The following is a 20603-nucleotide window of genomic DNA, read 5'->3' on the forward strand; positions in this document are numbered from 1 at the left end:
GCGTGGGGCCCAGCGGGGGTGGCGTGGGGCCCAGCGGGGGTGGCGTGGGCCCAGCATGAGCCCAGCGGGGGTGGCATGAGCCCAGCAGTGGTGGCATTAACCCAGCGAGGGTCAGCGAAGGTGGTGTGGGCCCAGCGGGGGTGGTGTGGGCCCAGCGGGGGTGGCGTGGGCCCAGCGGAGGTGGCGTGGGCCCAGCGGAGGTGGCGTGGGCCCAGCGGAGGTGGCGTGGGCCCAGCGGGGGTGGCTTGGGCCCAGCGGGGGCGGCGTGGGCCCAGCGGGGGTGGCGTGGGCCCAGCGGGGGTGGCGTGGGCCCAGCGGGGGTGGCATGGACCCAGCGGGTGCCAGCGAGGGTGGAGTGGACCCAGTGGAGGTCACCGGGGGTGGCGTGGGCCCAGCGGGGGTGGCGTGGGCCCAGCGGGGGTGGCGAGGGTGGCGTGGGCCCAGCGGGCGTCAGAGTGGGTGGTGTGGGGGGAAGATGGCTTGGGCCCCGGCGGTGTGGGAGGCGAAGGGAGCGGGCTCCGCCGCAGCGTCGTCTGGTGTTGGGGGTTACAGCCGTTGGGTTCAGATTCAGCCACTCTTGCACGGCGACGGGAGAACAGAGAACTGGCCGTTTCCAAAGTGGAAATGTCGATTTTCTTTTTCTGATATTTTTTGTTGTTGTTTTTTTGGGGGGTTTTATGTGATTTTTACTTAAGGGGGGAAAAAAGGGGGTTGCGGTCGCACCCAACGTACCCCCCTTCGGACGGCCATGGATGAATATATCATATAGTTCAAGATTCATAAACAGCATTGCATAGAACAGTACAACACAGGGGAACGGACACTTCGGCCCACAATGTTTGTGCCAAACACAACACCGTTAAAATGATCTAATCTGCCTGTACATGAACAATATCCCTCTATTCCTTGCACTTCCATGTGTCTATCAAAAGCCTCTTGAACATCACTATTGTATCTGCAACCTTACCCCTGGCAATGCGTTCCCTGCCCCCACCAATCTCTATGCAAAAAAAAACTTGCCTAGTACCTTTCCACTAGCCTTTCTCCATTTTACCTAATAGCTATGCCCTCTAGTGTTGGACATTTCCATTCTGGGGGGGAAAAGGGTTCTGGATGCCCAATTGACAGATTAGTGGACAAAGACCAGAGAAGAAAAGAGAGATGAGGAGAGAAGAATACTGAAATGTGAAGTGAGAGGAAGAATTATAGATGGAAGGAGATAGGGGGGAAGGGAAAGCAGGGCATGATAGTGGGATAAATGGGATAAATGTGAGTGGATCCAACAAGGAAGGGGGGTGGAGGGATTGGAGGAAGGAAGTGGGGGCTGAGTTGATACCTAAAAAATTGGAGAATTCAATTTTCAGACGTTGGGCTGCAGGCTGAGGTGCTGTCCTTCAGTTTGCCTGTGGCCTCATTCTGGCAATGGATGAATTTATTATGTGACTGTTCCTCCTTTATAATTTATTAAAACTAATTAGCTATTTCAAATATCTTGCCAGATCAGTAGTGTGCCAATCACAGCATTGTTTTCCACATATACCCCATGTTTTATTTGCAAGGTAAAGTTGAGAAGGCTATCTTCTGATGCAATTTGTTCATGTGGTTTTCTGCGGTCACAAATGTAGACAGTTACAATTCTAAACCATATAACCATATAACAATTACAGCACGGAAACAGGCCATCTCGGCCCTACAAGTCCGTGCCGAACAACTTTTTTCCCTTAGTCCCACCTGCCTGCACTCATACCATAACCCTCCATTCCCTTCTCATCCATATGCCTATCCAATTTATTTTTAAATGATACCAACGAACCTGCCGCCACCACTTCCACTGGAAGCTCATTCCGCACCGCTACCACTCTCTGAGTAAGGAAGTTCCCCCTCATGTTACCCCTAAACTTCTGTCCCTTAATTCTGAAGTCATGTCCTCTTGTTTGAATCTTCCCTATTCTCAAAGGGAAAAGCTTGTCCACATCAACTCTGTCTATCCCTCTCATCATTTTAAAGACCTCTACCAAGTCCCCCCGTAACCTTCTGCGCTCCAGAGAATAAAGACCTAACTTATTCAGCCTATCTCTGTAACTTAGTTGTTGAAACCCAGGCAACATTCTAGTAAATCTCCTCTGTACTCTCTCTATTTTGTTGACATCCTTCCTATAATTGGGCGACCAAAATTGTACACCATACTCCAGATTTGGTCTCACCAATGCCTTGTACAATTTTAACATTACACCCCAGCTTCTATACTCAATGCTCTGATTTATAAAGGCTAGCATACCAAAAGCTTTCTTTACCACCCTATCTATATGAGATTCCACCTTCAAGGAACTATGCACGGTTATTCCCAGATCCCTCTGTTCAACTGTATTCTTCAATTCCCTACCATTTACCATGTACGTCCTATTTTGATTTGTCCTGCTAAGGTGTAGCACCTCACATTTATCAGCATTAAACTCCATCTGCCATCTTTCAGCCCATTTTTCCAAATGGCCTAAATCACTGTAGACTTTGGAAATCCTCTTCATTATCCACAACACCCCCTATCTTGGTATCATCTGCATACTTACTAATCCAATTTACCACACCTTCATCCAGATCATTGATGTACATGACAAACAACAAAGGACCCAACACCGATCCTCGAGGCACCCCACTAGTCACCTGCCTCCAACCCGACAAACAACCATCCACCATTACCCTCTGGCTTCTCCCATTCAGCCACTGTTGAATCCATCTTGCTACTCCTGCATTTATACCCAACAGTTGAACCTTCTTAACCAACCTTCCATGAGGAACCTTGTCAAAGGCCTTACTAAAGTCCATATAGACAACATCCACTGCTTTACCCTCATCAATTTCCCTATTAACCTCTTCAAAAAATTCAAGAAGATTAGTCAAACATGACCTTCCAGGCACAAATCCATGCTGACTGTTCCTAATCAGACCCTGTTTATCCAGATGCTTATATATATTATCTCTAAGTATCTTTTCCATTAATTTTCCCACCACTGAAGTCAAACTAACAGGCCTATAATTGCTAGCTTTACTCTTAGAACGCTTTTTAAACAATGGAACAACATGCGCAGTATGCCAATCCTCGGGGACTATTCCCGTTTCTAATGACATTTGAAATATTTCTGTCATATCCCCGGCTATTTCTACACTAACTTCCCTCAATGTCCTAGGGAATATCCTGTCAGGACCTGGAGACTTATTCACTTTTATATTTTTCAAAAGTGTCAGTACTTCTTTTACTTTGAAACTCATAGGATCCATAGCTACTCTACTAGTTTCCCTTACCTCACATAATTCAATATCCTTCTCCTTGGTGAATACCGAAGAAAATAAATTGTTCAATATCTCCCCCATCTCTTTTGGCTCTGCAGATAGCTGTCCACTCTGTCTCTCCAATGGACCAATTTTATCCCTTGTTATCCTTTTGCTATTAATATAGCTGTAGAAACCCTTTGGATTTACTTTCACCTTACTTGCCAAAGCAACCTCATATCTTCTTTTAGCTTTTCTAATTTCTTTCTTAAGATTCTTTTTACATTCCTTATACTCCTCAATCACCTCATTTACTTCATGCTGCCTATAATTATTGTAGATCTCCCTCTTTTTCCGAAAAAGATGTCCAATTTCCCTTGAAAACCAGGGCTCTTTCCACTTTTTACTGTTTCCTTTCAACCAAACAGGAACATAAAGATTCTGTACTCTTAAAATTTCCCCTTTAAATGTCCTCCATTTCTCTTCCACATCCTTCCCATAAAACAAAATGTCCCAGTTCACTCCTTTTAAATCATCTCGCATCTCATCAAAGTCAGCCTTTCTCCAATCAAAAATCTCAACCCTAGGTCCAGTTCTGACCCTCTCCATAATTATATTGAAACTAATGGTATTGTGATCACTGGACCCGAAGTGCTCCCCAACGCATACCTCCGCCACCTGTCCCGTCTCATTTCCTAACAGGAGGTCCAACACTGCCCCTCCTCTAGTAGGTACCTCTATGTATTGCTGCAAAAAACTATCCTGCACACATTTTACAAACTCCAAACCATCCAGCCCATTTACCGAATGTGTTTCCCAGTCTATGTGTGGAAAGTTGAAATCTCCCACAATCACTACTTTGTGCTTACTACTAATATCTGCTATCTCCTTACATATTTGCTCTTCCAATTCTCGATCCCCATTTGGCGGTCTATAATACACCCCTATAAGTGTTGCTACCCCTTTCCCACTTCTCAGTTCCACCCAAATAGCCTCCCTAGATGAGCCCTCCAATCTATCCTGCCAATGCACTGCTGTAATATCTTCCCTAACAAGCAATGCAACACCACCACCTCTTGCCCCTCCAATTCTATCACACCTGAAGCAACGAAATCTTGGAATATTTAGTTTCCAATCACAGCCCTTCTGCAACCATGTTTCACTGATCGCCACAACATCATACTTCCAGGTGTCTATCCAGACTCTAAGCTCATCCACCTTTCTTACAATGCTCCTAGCATTAAAATATGCACATTTAAGAAACCCCCCCGCCTCTTATTCTCTGTTTATTTCCTTTTTTTTCTTTCACCTCTTGTGTCCGAGTGCTTCCCTTTTCTGCGTCTTGCCTCCCATTCTGTCTACTAGCTTTCTCTATTTGAGTCCCTTGCCCCAATCGTTCTAGTTTAAAGTCTCCCCAGTAGCCTTTGCAAATTTCCCCGCCAGGATATTGGTCCTCCTCAGGTTCAAGTGCAACCCATCCTTTCTGTACAGGTCCCACCTTCCCCAAAAGAAGTCCCAATGATCCAGAAATTTGAATCCCTGCCCTCTGCACCAGTCTTTCAGCCACGCATTTATCCTCCACCTCGCTCCATTCCTACTCTCACTGTCGCGTGGCACAGGCTGCAATCATGAGATTGTTACCTTTTTGGTCCTTTTCCTTAACTCTCCTCCTAACTCCCTAAATCCTCCCTTCAGGACCTCTTCCCTTTTTTTACCTATCACATTGGTACCTATATGTACCATGACCTCAGGCTCCTCTCCCTCTGATTTCAGGATATCTTGGACGCGTTGAGACACGTCCGAGACCTTGGCACCAGGGAGGCAGACCACCATCCTGGTCTCCCGACTGCGTCCACAGAATCGCCTATCCGACCCCCTAACAATATAGTCCCCAATTACTATTGTCCTCTTCTTTTTGTCCCTACCTTCAGGAGTAACAGGGCCAGTCTCGCTACCCCCGGGCAGGCTGTCACCCCCATCCGTACTCAAACAGGAGTACTTATTTGCAAGGTGTACCGACATTGGAGTACTCACTCGTCCCTGCCTCTGCCCCTTGCCCTTCCTTAGCGTGACCCACATGTCTCTCTCCGTGGTTTTGGAGTGACCACCTCCCTATAACTCCCCTCTATGACCTCCTCACTCTCCCTGACCAGACAGAGGTCATCGAGCTGCTGCTCCAGGATCCTAATAAGGTCCCTTAGGAGCCCCATCTCGCTGCACCTGGTGCAGATGTGGACGTCTGGAGGGCCATCAGACACCATGACCTCCCACATCTGACATCCCGAACAGTACACTGCTCTGGCTGTCATTCTCCCGCCTTACCCTGGATCCGATACAAGTATAATACAATAGAAACTGCTGGGAGAAATCAGCAAGTATCTGACTCACAACAGCTGCTCCCTCTTGACCTTTAAACTGCACCTTTATTATATAAACAAAAAGCACTGTACCCTTAACTCACTGTACCTTTACTAAGGCACTGTACCCTTGGCTCACTGTACCCTTGGCTAACTGTACCTTTACTAAAGCACTGTACCTTTAGTCCACTGTACCTTTAACCAGAAAGCAAAAATGCTAATCTGAGGTTGCACCCAATCAGCTGCTTCCTCTAGTCTGCTTCCACCAATCAGCGACTTCCACCAGAACCCTCCCTATCAAGTGTGGAACGTTACAGATTTCTGTAAGCCCTGACCCTCCTCCACTGCTCTCCAACGGTCCCGGGCCTCTGTAAAAGCAAGCCCTGCGCTCGATTTATATACTCGCAGCCCTGACCCTCCTCCACTCTCTCCAACGGTCCCGGGCCTCTGTAAAAGCAAGCCTCGCACTCGATTTATATACTTACCGCCCTGACCCTCCTCCACTCTCTCCAACGGTCCCGGGCCTCTGCACTTGCCTTGCACTAAACCTTGCACTTTTTTGTTTAGATAAGTTATTACAGTTACAACTGGGATGGAGCACTTCTCAACAATTAATAACATCCCTCTAAAGTTGTCTTGTTACTTTTAATCCTAGCAGGTGTAAAATTTATATTCCAGGAAATAGGTTGGCAGATTGCATTAGTAAACAGGTTCCACAGATTAATGTTGGGCTGCTTCAGGGAGTTTATGTTTTATCTGCAGATTCATTGGAGAGTCTAGGTGTAGATATTAGCTGCAGATTTGCTTGCAATCTATGTGAAGAAATAATTACAGTACGGTATTCAAAAGAAAATAAGATTATATTAGTTTTCTTTTCAGTGCTCTTAGCATTTAATAAGTTGAAATCCATTGACAAAAAACAATTGGCACTACTTGGCCAGGATACTGTGTCTTTAGCATTCCGATAAATTGGATCATTTCTATTAAAGTTTGTACTTTTCTTTTCACAAGGGTGAAGCTTGGTCCCTTTCTTTGGAATGTAGTAGCTTGATTCCAACTGATTTGGCCAAATGTGTCACAGTGTCTCTTTGCCACCACTTGGATTTGATGTCTTTAGTGTGTGATGACTCATTCATATTTAACTACTGTGTTGAAGTGACTCAGTAACTTTTAGCTGATTCTTAACCGTAGGAGACATGGCTGATGTCTTTTCGGATGAGGATGAAGAGGAATGTCCTAAGCTGGTTCCAATTGAAATAAATCCTAATACAGGCAGTGCACGGATTCCAGTAACAATCATAACTGGATACTTAGGCAAGTATTAATAAGGTAAATTAACACATTAGCTCAATTACATAACTGTTCCAATGCCAAACTGTGTAAAATATGGGGAAATTAAAATATTAGAAGTATTAAATAATAGGAAAGCATCTGAAATGCTAATCATGGAACACAATATTACAATATTTACTTGCTGAATACTCATTGGGAGGAAAGGAAAGCAAAAAATGTAACAGTTTTAGAATTATCACACCTTAAACTTTTACTATTGTATTTTGACAGGTGCTGGTAAAACAACACTTCTGAATTACATTCTAACAGAACAGCATAATAAGAGAATTGCTGTAATCCTTAATGAGTTTGGTGAAGGTAAGCAATCTCCTAAATAAGACCTAAACAAGACAGCAACTGACCATTTTTATGCATGGATTCAGACATGGGGAAATGTAAAAAGGACATTTGAACCATACTTATTAATATCCTACATTGCACTTGACAATCATGAGGAATAATTGTAATTATTTGTAGTTGATGAATAATCCTTTTTTAGGAAGTAGACAAATAGAGTTGGAGACAATAAGACCAATACTCAATGGGCTTTACGCATCCCTTGATTGTCAGTAAGCAACATTCATAGCTCCTAATACAGAGGCAAATTATTACCATTCTTTGTCATTCAATCAAATGTGATTTCTTTAAATAACTTGCATTGACTTTGCAAATTGATTACCGTAATCATTGTCCATTTCGTAACACTGCACCTACTAAGATTTCAAATCTGGTGTTTCAGGGAGTGCAGTGGAGAAATCTTTGGCAGTAAGCCATGCAGGAGAACTTTATGAGGAGTGGTTGGAACTACGGAATGGATGCCTTTGCTGTTCTGTGAAGTAAGCATATGTTTTACTTTCTTTGACATTTGTATATCTCTTACACATCACAGGAAAAACTAATTTTAGAAATTATTTGCTATTTAGGTAGAGTAAGATGCAATAAGCAAATAGCCAGCAACATTTCCAAACCTATATTTAAAAGGATTAATAAATTTCAAGTAATGGATCTATTGAATATTTGCAAATTACATGGACCATTTTTCATAGATATGCATGTTTTTGGTATTGAAGATATGAGAGGTGAATGAATATGTCTGGTTCTGATGCAGTCTGAGTGTTGACTAAATAATTGCTTCATAAAGCTAAATATGAAAGAAGTAGAAAGAACTTGCATCTATCTGGTGATATTCTTTTCACATTGTTAAGACCTCCCAGGATGCTTCTCAGTCAATTTTCTTCAAATAATTATTAAATTGTATGGCAAGATAAAAACTGATTTTTAGTGCAGAGAGCACTATGTTTGAGCAGGTCTTTGATCATTGCAGCTCTACCAGTTGCACCACTGTGCCTCTCTTACGATGCTCAGGAAGTTTGGGATGACACTAGAATTGTTGTTAAAGAAGATAATGAGGAAAGTTATGTAAGATAATGGGATCTTGATCAACTGGGCCGATGGGTCGAGGAATGGCGCATGAAGTTTAATTTGGATAATTGCAAGGTGTTGCATTTTGGTAAGGCAAACCAGGACAGGACTTACACAGTATAACCATATAACCATATAACAATTACAGCACGGAAACAGGCCATCACAGCCCTACAAGTCCGTGCCGACACAACTTTTTTTCCCTTAGTCCCACCTGCCTGCACTCATACCATAACCCTCCATTCCCTTCTCATCCATATGCCCATCCAATTTATTTTTAAATGATACCAACGAACCTGCCTCCACCACTTCCACTGGAAGCTCATTCCACACCGCTACCACTCTCCGAGTAAAGAAGTTCCCCCTCATGTTACCCCTAAACCTCTGTCCCTTAACTCTGAAGTCATGCCCTCCTGTTTATATAACCATATAACAATTACAGCACGGAAACAGGCCATCTCGGCCCTACAAGTCCGTGCCATAATGGTAGGGTCATGGGGAGTTTTGTAGAACAAGGGAAGTAGGGGTGCAGGTACATATTTCCATGAAAGTAGCGACACAGGTAAACAGAAAAGGGGGAACACAGCGGGTCAGGCAGCATCTGTGGGGCAAAGTGTACCGACATTGTTTTGGGTTGGGACCCTTCTTCAGACTACAGATTTCTTTGAGATGCAGGTTAAAAAAAAAAAGTGAAAAGAGTGCTTTGCATACTTGTTGTCATCGGTCAGTGTCTTGAGTACTTGGGTCATGTTAGAGTTGTAAAATACATTTGTTAGGCCACATTTGGAGCACTTTAGATATTTGTTGTAGTTTCATGTTCCCCGTTTTCTTTCACATCTCTATTCTATCACTAACTTGCACCCATGTGATTTACAGTAACCAATTATCCTACCATATTGTGTAAGAAGGAACTGCAGATGCTGGTTTAAACCAAAGATAGACACAAAAAGCTGGAGTAATTCAGCGGAACAGGCAGCATGTTTGGAGAGAAGGAATGGGTGACGTTTCGGGCCGAGGTCTGAAAAAGGGTCTCGATCCGAAATGTTACCACTTCATTCTCTCCAGAGATGCTGCCTGTCCCGCTGAGTTATCCAGATTTTTGTGTCTATCCTACCATATGATGTGGGAGGAATCCTGAGCACCATCGGGAAAATCTATGTTCAGAGGGAGACCGGGTATGCTCCACACATTCAACACCAAATGCCGGGGTTCAATGTGGATAAACAGAACTGTAAGGCAGCATCCCCACCTAATGTGGATACAAGGAACTGCAGATGCCGGTTTACACCTAATGCTGTGGTAGCTCGTCAGGTCAGGCAGCATCTTCGGGGAACATGCTTCGGGTCTGGACCCTTCTTCATACTGAACCCTGCCTAATGTGTCACTCCCTGTACTCGGGGATCCAGCAAATCAGTCTGGTGGCAAACTAACCCAACAATCCGTTAAGGAGGTAAAGTACAACTGAACAGTTCAGCTTGTTATAATTGGCTGTATTTTTTTGTGGTTTTGTAAAAAATGTTGTGATAATTCTGTTTCTTCACTTCCATTGTATGCATTGTTTGAAGACACACCATGAAGCAAGCAATATAGTGGCACGGTGGCGCCAGAGACCCGGGTTTGATCCTGACTACGGGTGCTTGGCTGTACGGACTTTGTATGTTCTCCCCGTGACATGTGTCACCTCCCACACTCCAAAGACGTACAAGTTTGTAGGTTAATTAGGGTGATATAAATGTAAATGATCCCTCGTGTGTTATACTGTTAATGTGCGGGATCGGCATGGACTCGGTGGGCACAAGAGCCTGTTTCCACACTGTATCTCTAAACTAAACTATATAAATGTGTGTCATTAATTCTACTGTGCTTTTAAAAAAAAAGTGAATTTTTTCCAAAGAGTCCTGGGATGCTAAGATCTTTTAAATATAATTATTCCATGCAGGGACAACGGTTTGAAGGCTATTGAAAACCTCATGCAGAAAAAGGGCAAGTTTGACTACATTCTGCTGGAAACCACGGGGTTGGCTGATCCAGGTAATGGCATGTGATATAAAAGACAAATTCTGATGTAGCTATCTAAACTTTTGTTTCACCTGCAACTATTGAGATTTATTTCTACATTTGCTCACCATCAGAATCTGACACCATGCCAGGAGGTTATTGTTTTGTGCTTTGTGCATTGCTTGTGTGAGAGACAGCAGCATGAGGCTCAGGGAGTCAGAGATCACAAATTCAATGGTCCTTGGATCTGCAGCACCACTGTATACAGCATCAGAACAGTCAATGACCCTGATCTGGAAACCATAATCAAATAATCTACACTTCCTAAAATACACCTTTGTTTGGCGTGGTTCCTAGTAGAAATTGAGAGACTCAAATTTTTACGCTTGTGATATTACCAACATAGTGTTACTATTCAAATACAGAATACCATCCTGAATAATGGCTGCAAACTTGAAGCTTGAATCTTTTACACTGGAAGGAACAGGAAATAAGAATGACATTACTCATCGATAAAGCAGTGAAATTGATGCAGAAAAATTGTTTCAAACTTTTCAGGTGGAAAAATATATATTTATTCCAATTAAATCATAAATAAAAGTATCTTTTGAAACAAATAAATTTAGAGATTTTATTGCAATTCAAGTTACTCCTCATGTGTAAACTGGCAAGTGGAAATTCAGTGAGTAATTGTCATGCTGCCGTGAGTTCCTTTAAAATAAAGCACATTGATTTCAAACACAGAGCTTGCAAATCCCATTTCACAAAATAGGGAAACTATTAAGGTTTTAGAAAAAAAAATCAATACAGATCAGGCAGTCATTAGGGCCTTTGGGCTGAGCTATCTCGGATGAGCAAGCATTGTAATGAACTGACAGATCTTCTGTTGTCAACGGGGAATGACGTGCCAGGTCAGTATCTTGTCAGTTCAGGTAGAAAGGTTTGGACATTAACAAAATGAGTTCAGTTATCATTGTTTTATTTCCCCAAAGTATTTCATTCTGTCAGGTAGACATGTCATAATTCTTCTCAAAATAAAAATACTTTTCATTTATCATTTGCACTTTATCAACAGCTGTCATCTCAGGACTTGTCAAAAATTTGTTTCTAATCATTGATGCTTTAGTTTAAAAAAAATAAAGCTCCATGATTCTTTCTGTCTACATTTATCTAAAGTGGTTAATGTTGTGCATTATAGATACTTTAGTTACACATTGTACCATTTATCCATTTTATTTGAGAAAATTGTGTTTTGCTTTTTGATTTTGAATATGTCTATTTGTCTTTGAATTGTTTATAATATCATCCAGCTATTTAATGTGAAAGAATATTAATGGTCAAATTTAAGATTAATCCATACCCAACAATTTTTTATCCCGACATGAATATGAACTTTTACGTAAAAAACAATCAAGCCAGAATGAATAAAACTAGCAGTGGGCAAAGACCATTGAAGATGAATAAATAATTAAACTGCTATTCTTTTATTGTATAAACTGTTCCAAATTGTTCAGAAATTCTCGTGGTATGCAGAATTTATTTAGTTATTCCCATTTTTGAAGATAGAGCCTTTTGCTTCAGTTAGAATGCATGTGATAAGTTTGACTCCAGTCTCGAATGTATCTGACATTTCAAAGTTTAAGTCAAATCCTGAGCAGTGTCATTGGACCTCAACTGTGTCGCTCACTGAAGCAACTGTTGTGTGAGAGTTAAGATTTATGGAAGCCTCTGGTGTCAAAATAATCCTTTTGTATGCAGCATAGAGCAGCTGTTTCAGCATAAATTGGAAAAAGATGTGGGTTGTGTTTGGAATAGTTTTGTTAAACTATGTTAAAAATGTACAGAATTCCTTGGCTTGTTTTATTTTTAAGGTCTGAGAAATTTTTTGTTAAAATCAGGAAAGAGTTTTGTTTTAGAGAAACCGCGTGGAAATAGGCTCTTTAGCCCACCGAGTTCGCACTGACCAATGGTCACCTGTACACTAGTTCTATCCTCTGCACGATGAGATTGTCAATACAATATAACCACCAAGACATCAAATGAAGAATTAAGAAGAAAGTAGTGTCATGGAACTGTACAGCATGGAAATAGGCCCTTTGGCCCACACTGACCATGCGGACCAAGTTGGCATACTGGGATAGCCCAATTTGTCTGCATTTGACCCTCTTAAAGCCTTCTTATCCATATCTCTGTCCAAATAGCCTTCAAAAGTAATAATTGTATCCTCCTCAGGAGAGAAAGAATGGGTGACGCTTAAGTGTTGAGACCCCCTGAAGACCCTGAAAAAGTGATCCCCCACTGACACTTCTGTCGTTTGCCCTACTCGTTCCCCACAAGGAGGTCCAGTGATGCCCCCTCTTCACTAGGGTCTATATAGTAAGGAAGCTTTCTTGGTAATGTTTAACAAATTCCACCCCATCTGAGCCCTTTACATCGTGGGTGATCCAGTCAATATAAGGAAAGGTGAAATCTCCCACTAGTACGACCCTGTTTTTTTTTTTTTTGCAGCTATCTGCATTCTCCCAACGCATCTACTCCTCCAATTCACACTGATTATTGGGAGGCCTCTAATACAGCCCATGAACGCAATAATTTACCTCCCTCCTGTTTCTAAATTCTGCCTCAATTGATGATCATCCAAGAATACCCCCTCTCAGCACTGTAGTTATGTCCTCTCTGATCAAAAATGGAACTCCTCTCCGATCTTCCCTGCATCTCTACCACAGCTGTAAAATCTATACCCTCGAACATTGAGCTGCCAGCCATGTCCCTCTCTCAGCCATACTTCTGTTATGGCTATAAAATCACAATTGCCCAAGTCAATCCATATTCTGAATTAATCTGCCTTCGCTGTTCATAACATTGTCTCCGAATAAAAGTACTTTAATTAAAATATACAGGTTTACAAAAGAGAAAGGCAGGGTCATTTTGATGGCATGAGATGAAAAGAGGCTTCAGTGGAGTATAAATATTTACATGGACTGATGAGGACAAATGGTTTTACATTCTTGGTAAATTTACTGACTGATGTTTTTGGGTCAAGTATTACAAATGATTTACAGGGGCTTAAAATCATTGACTACAGGAGGCATATTCTACATATGTAGAAAACACCTATATTAATCTTTTTTGCAACTTAATTTCAGGAAATGTTTGAGCTATATTCAATCTGCCTTCCCTACATTAAGTCTTGATTCACTTACAGAGAAAAACATTTGTGATCGGTTTGATCATGGATTTTGTCACATTCATATTTTGTTTGCCAGTAGGTCTTATTTTGATTTGCTGGAAATGGGGATGGAGCTCCTCTTTTGGTTCTGACACATTTATGAAGGTAGATAAATCTCCCGGGCGAGATGAGATATAATCCAAGGACACTGGGAAGCAAGGGTTTTTATTTTGCCAGCACCCTGGCTGGGATATATGAATAATCATTTGACATGGATGAGGTGTCAATAGTTTTAAGTGTGAAGTGGTGCATTTGCAGAAGTCAAACCAGGGCAGTCAGTGCCTTCACAGTAAACAGTAGGGCCCTGGGCATATTGTACAGCAGAGGGATCTATAGACAATAGGTGCAAGAGTAGGTCCTTCGAGCCAGTACCGCCATTCAAAGCTGATCATCCCTAATCGATACCCCATTCCTGCCTTCTCCCCATATCCCCTGACTTCGCTAGATTTAAGAGCCCTTTCTAGTTCCCTCTTGAAAGCATCCAGGGAACTGGCCTCCACCGCCCTCTGAGGCAAAGAATTCCACAGACTCACAAGTCTCTTTCCCTCGTCTCCGTTCTAAATGGCTTACCCCTTATTCTCAAACTGTGGCCCCTGGTTCTGGACTCCCCCAACATTGGGAACATGTTTCCTGCCTCTAGCGTGTCCCTTAATAATCTTATATGTTTCAATAAGATGCCCTCTCATCCTTCTAAACTCCAGAGTATACAAGCCCTGCTGGTCCATTCTCTCAGCATATGACAGTCCCGCCATCCCAGGAATTAACCTTGTCAACCTACGCTGCACTCCCTCAATAGCAAGCATGTCCTTTCTCAAATTAGGGGACCAAAACTGCACACAATATTCCAGGTGTGGTCTCACTAGGGCCCTATACAACTGCAGAAGGACCTATTTACTCCTTTACTCAACTACTCTTGTTATGAAGGCCAACATGTCATTCGCTTTCTTCACTGCTTGCTGTACCTGCATGCTTACTTTCATTGACTGATGAACAAGGACCCCCAGATCTAGGAGTACTTGTACATCGAACATGGCGTCGCAGGTAGATAGGGTGGCGAGGAAGGCTTTTAGCATGCTGGCATTCATCGGTCAGGGAATTGAGTGTGGAAATTGGGACGTTAGATTATATTTGCTCAAGACATTGGTGGGGCCACATTTGGAATATTGTGTTCAGTTTGGTCACCTTGCTATAAGAAAGAGGCCATTAATCTGGAAAGAGTGCAGAGAACATGTATGAAGATGTTGCCAGGAAGGGCCTGCGATATAGGGATAGGTTTGGCAAATTAGGACTTTATTCCTTAGAGTGCAGGATGCTGAGGTTTATATACACCTTATAGAGGTGTATAAAATCATGAGGGAAATAGATAACATGAGACTTTTTTTCCGGTGTGTGGTGGAATCAAAAACTAGAGGACATAGGTTCAGGGTTAGAGGGGAAGATTTAATAGGAACCATGGGACAAAAGATGATGGGTGTATTGAACTATAAGCTGCCAGAGGAAGTAGATGAGGCAGGTACAATAACAACATTTAAAATACATGTAATGTTGATGGGGCATGGGCAAATGAGACTAGTGGTTGGCACAGATGAGTTGGTCCAAAGGGCCTGTTTCAATACTCTTTGACACTATGATTCCATGACTCAAAGTTGCCTGAATTAGCTTCCTCGCTGAAAGGCTGAATCTGAGAGATTACCCGCTCATTCAAAAACTCAAACAGAGACTGTTTGTATACCTGTTGAGTAATGTTGAAACAGTCTTGACACAGATCAAAACCAACGTGTTTACAATTGATTAATTTCTTCACTCAGAAGCAGATACAATGGCAATTGTTAAAAGGGAGGTACAGGGATAGGATTTCTTTTCAGGAATATGGATTAAATGCAGGCAAATGAAACTAGATCAGTTATAAAACCTGCTTGGCATGGACAAGTTGGCCAAAGGTCCTGTTTCCATGCTGTATGGCTCAGACTATACTATGCATCGCCATTCATTGTGATCATGGCTGATCATCCACAATCAGTAACCCGTGCCTGCCTTCTCCCCGTATCCCTTGATTCCGCTAGCCCCTAGAGCTCTATCTGTCGATCTTTTAAATTCATCCAGTGAGTTGGCCTCTAGGGCCTTCTGTGGCAGAGAATTCACAACTCTCTGGGTTTTTTTCTCATCTCAGTTTTAAATAGCCTCCCCTTGAATTGATTCATTCAGAAAACAGTTGATTTAAAGTGCAGTGAAAACAAATGAACACAATTTCTCAAGTAAAAGGAAGGTTTTTTGACCATTATCAGTTTCTGAAAAATAAACCACTGTTATCACAAGTTTTGAAAATAACTTAAGTAGCCAAAATATTTGTCAGCAGGTGGTGCATGCAGAATTAATAACAGGGCTCAGGCAACTTTGAGTCATGGAATCATAGTGTCAAAGAGTATTGAAACAGGCCCTTTGGACCAACTCATCTGTGCGAACCAAGCTAGTTTGCCCATGCCCCATCAACATTACAAATGAATTACATGTTTAATGCAGTTTGGACAACTTGACATTCTTCCAGTTTGTAAATTGCGCATGCCCTGACATTTGATGGTAAAGCATTGCCACCTCTTCATTCATGTGGCAAATATGGCTTTATCTTTACTCCCAGCGATGCACATTTAATTTTTCATAGTTTAAGAGTCATTTACAAGGAACATTTTGGTTATAAAAATTGCTTGACAATCTTGGAGGCATTCCTGCAAATATGGAGCAGATGAGAAACTGTTGGAGGAACTCTGCAGGTCAGGCAGCATCTATGGAGGGAAATGGATAGATGACATTTTGGTTTGGGACTTCTTCAGACACTGTCCATTTTCCTCCACACTTGCTGCCTGACCTGCTGAGTGCCATCAGCATTTTTTAATTTTTCTACTCAAGTTTCCAGCATTTGCAATCTCATATGTCTGTCAATGTTGACCCTTGCTTAGAACCAGCAAGGGTTTACAGAATCTGAGCTTTCCTGTTACTGCCCCTGGTATAGAAACATAGAAACATAGAAATTAGGTGCAGGAGTAGGCCATCCGGCCCTTCGAGCCTGCACCGCCATTCAATATGATCATGGCTGATCATCCAACTCAGTATCCCGTACCTGCCTTCTCTCCATACCCCCTGATCCCCTTAGCCACATGGGCCACATCTAACTCCCTCTTAAATATAGCCAATGAAGTGGCCTCAACTACCTCTGTGGCAGAGAGTTCCAGAGATTCACCACTCTCTGCGTGAAAAAAGTTCTTCTCATCTCGGTTTTAAAGGATTTCCCCTTTATCCTTAAGCTGTGACCCCTTGTCCTGGACTTCCCCAACATCGGGAACAATCTTCCTGCATCTAGCCTGTCCAACCCCTTAAGAATTTTGTAAGTTTCTATAAGATGTTTGAATTGATCAAATCCTCATGCTGGCAGAAGAGACTCGTGAAATAATCTCGACTGTGTAAAGAGATGATGTCTTTATGGCCAAGTAAAAACTTAAAACTGGTTAAATAATGCCGTTTGTGGGCCTCTGGAGCTGCATTGGCTTTTAAAGAACAAAGAATAGTAGAGCATAGGGACAGGCCTTTCTTGCCTGTTTATAGTCCAAATGCTTCTTAAACATTGGTATCTGTTTCCAACAATTTTCCCTGGTAATGTACTCCAGGCAATTACGATTCTTGGTCTAAATAAAACGTCTCATACTGTACATCTGCTTCAAACTCTCCCCCTCTTACATTAAAGCTGCACTTTAATATTTGACATGATCACCCTGGGAAAACAACTCTGACTGTCTATCCTATCTATATCTCTCATAATTTTATACACCTCTATTAGGTTTATCCTCTGTCTACAATGCTGCATCAAAACAATCTGTTTGTCCAATCTCTCCGTCTTCTGCAGTCACTCCAAAGCCTCGCATTCTTCCTGTAATACGGCAATCCGAACTGCACACAATACTCCAAATGCTCTAGCCCAGGTTTTATTCAACTGCAACATGACTTCCCAATTATTTTTATACTCAACACCCTAACCGATGAAGACAAGCATGCCATACACCTTCTTTACCACCCTACTTACTTGTGTTGCCACATTTTCTTGCATCCCAAGATTCCTCTGTATATCATATGAAACAGAAGTAGAAAAAGTCATGTTCAAATATAATGTCCAAAATGAGATATTGATGTTGAAATGGTAATTTCAATTTCATATTTTAATTTCATATTTTGTTAAACTGTTCTGTTTTAGCTAACTTCCTTCTTCTTCCCACAGGTGCCGTATCCACCATGTTTTGGGTTGATGCAGAATTAGGAAGTGATGTTTACCTTGATGGTAGGACTTTAAATTGGTTTTGTGAATGAAACTGAAATGCTGCTAACTTTTAGTCAGAATAATGAAAGACGCAAAAAGTCCTTGACAATTGAGGAAGGAATTATCCTTTCACGAATGGCCTTTCATTATTATAAGGAATAAACATTTCACAATTGTCACCAGCCCAACAAGGTGGATGGTGGTGGATGGTGGGGGATAGTGAGGGAGCGGAGATGCTGGTAATGTATAATGTAATGGGGTCAAGTTTGCTGGTGTCAGCTGGGGCTCATCTGATGCTGTAAGAAGGCAGATACTCGAGAAATCAAGACCATAATCTTCCCCAAAATATTGTGAGGGAATCTTCTGTTGAAGACCAAAGGAAACCCAAGTGACAACGAAATTGGATACAAAATTTGAAGCATATTCCTATATTAGTTTGGTACTTTAGTTAATAGTGGACCATCAGTTTTGAATTCTGATTAGCTCAATAAGGAAGTCATGAACAGTGGGATCATAATATTTTCTATTATCATATTTAAAATGTTGTTGTACGAAATCTATAAAATACATGTTGTTATTTGCTTATTTGTGGAAGTAATCGTGAAAGCAAGAAAATAATTAAGATTAATTGAATCAAGAATTGTTGGAATCCTGTTGTCATTGTCTGTGCTGCAAAGTACAAAAGCCATCTCGGCACTCCAGGGCAAACTCTTTGGAATTGTTAATGCCCAGTTTCATAAGGCAGTATCAGATAGAAAATCCGGCAGTCACCAATTATGAGCAGGATAGAGACAAAGCTTGGGCTTATCGGTATTATTTGATGTTATGTTCCAAAAGGTGTCATAGAAACATAGAAAATAAGTGCAGGAGTAGGCCATTTGGCCCTTTGAGCCAGCACCTCCATTCGATATGACCATGGCTGATCATCCAAAATCAGTACCCGTTCCTGCTTTCTCCCCACTTGTTACACCCTCAAAAAATTCCAGAAGATTACTCAACCACGTTTTCCCCATCATATATCCATGTTGACTTTGACCGGCCCTGTCACTGCTTTCCAAATGCGCTGCTATTACATCTTTAATAATCGACCCAAGCATCTTTCCCACCACCGTGTCTTTATAGATGTAGTTATTTCCAACAGACAGGTTGTGTTTAACGGCAGGTTTATGGCCACTGTGGCTCTTGCAGGGATTTGAATTGATGTAACGGGGATGTTTGCTCCACCCCGACCAGAGCAATTCTGGTCACACTCACACAACGGTGTCAGCTAGACATCTCCACCTGATGTGGAAAAGAAGACATATGGGCACCAGAAAATAGTATAATTCTCTATGTTCAACATTTCTGTTAGTAATCCTTGTGCAATAAAGTATCTACTGTATCTACAGGGAGGTTTTACTGCAGTTGTACAGGGTCTTGGTGAGACCACACCTGGAGTATTGCGTACAGTTTTGGTCTCCTAATCTGAGGAAAGACATTCTTGCCATAGAGGGAGTACAGAGAAGGTTCACCAGACTGATTCCTGGTATGTCAGGACATTCATATGAAGAAAGACTGGATAGACTCGGTTTGTACTCGCTAGAATTTAAAAGATTGAGGGGGGATCTTATAGAAACGTACAAAATTCTTAAGGGGTTGGGCAGGCTAGATGCAGGAAGATTGTTTCCGATGTTGGGGAAGTCCAGAACAAGCGGTCACAGTTTAAGGATAAGGGGGAAATCTTTTAGGACCGAGATGAGGAAAACATTTTTCACACAGAGAGTTGTGAATCTCTGGAGTTCTCTGCCACAGAAGGTAGTTGAGGCCAGTCTGTTGGCTATATTTAAGAGGGAGTTAGATGTGGCCCTTGTGGCTAAAGGGATGATATGATATATGATACGATATGCCATTTATTGTCACTATACATGTACAATGAAATTAAAAGCTGCTCGTACTCAGTGCATACATATAATTTAGTACAAAAAACAAGAAACAGAAAACAAAAACAAAAGGGAGGGGGGGGGGGAATAGGTGCACAATTCTGCGGCGCTATATACATATCTATAAAGGCAAAATGGTGAAGGAGATGTTTAAAGATTATATTAAATATTAAAAATGTTTTTAAAAAAATGTTAAAAATTACAGTTACAATACACATTACAGTTCCAAATTTCATTACGTGGATATAATAGATGGAAGTCTGGGTGTTGGGCTGTAAAGTCAGTGCATGTGTGAATTAAGAGTAGTTATAATTTTCGGAAAACAGCTATTCCTGAGTCTATTTGTCCTAGATTTGATGCATCTATAGCGCCTTCCAGAGGGCAGCAGGTCGAACAGTCCAAACGCAGGATGGGAGCTGTCCTTGATGATATTCTTTGCCCTTCTAAGACAGCGGGAGGTGTAAATATCCATCAGGGAGGGGAGAGGGCAGCCAATGATCTTCTGTGCTGTCCTAGTTACCCTCTGAAGCCTCTCCCTGTCTGCCATGGTGCAGCTGCCGTACCATGCTGTAATGCATGTAATCAGGGGATATGGAGAGAAGGCAGGTACAGGATACTGAGTTGGATGATTAGCCATGATCATATTGAATGGCGGTGCAGGCTCGAAGGGCCGAATGGCCTACTCCTGCATCTATTTTCTATGTTTCTATGTATGTTTTGAAATAAATTGTGTAAGTTGTTATATAAATGAATCATCAAAAAAATTCAGGCTATTC

The 20603-nt window shown here is 41.9% G+C and overlaps 1 protein-coding gene across 1 annotated transcript in view; it reads left to right on the plus strand.

Annotated features, from left to right (window-relative positions):
* cbwd (COBW domain containing) overlaps nucleotides 1-20603 on the plus strand; it is a 63250-nt gene that overhangs the window by 7221 nt on the left and 35426 nt on the right. The window contains exons 2-6 of the mRNA XM_055632829.1: nucleotides 6816-6938; nucleotides 7188-7274; nucleotides 7696-7792; nucleotides 10318-10409; nucleotides 17870-17929. Coding sequence (XP_055488804.1) covers nucleotides 6821-6938; nucleotides 7188-7274; nucleotides 7696-7792; nucleotides 10318-10409; nucleotides 17870-17929 — 454 coding nt within the window. The 5' untranslated portion in view covers nucleotides 6816-6820. The remainder of the gene's footprint in view (nucleotides 1-6815; nucleotides 6939-7187; nucleotides 7275-7695; nucleotides 7793-10317; nucleotides 10410-17869; nucleotides 17930-20603) is intronic.

The sequence above is a fragment of the Leucoraja erinacea genome, chromosome 3 (assembly GCF_028641065.1).
Source record: "Leucoraja erinacea ecotype New England chromosome 3, Leri_hhj_1, whole genome shotgun sequence".
In the NCBI taxonomy this organism is placed as follows: Eukaryota; Metazoa; Chordata; class Chondrichthyes; order Rajiformes; family Rajidae; genus Leucoraja; species Leucoraja erinaceus.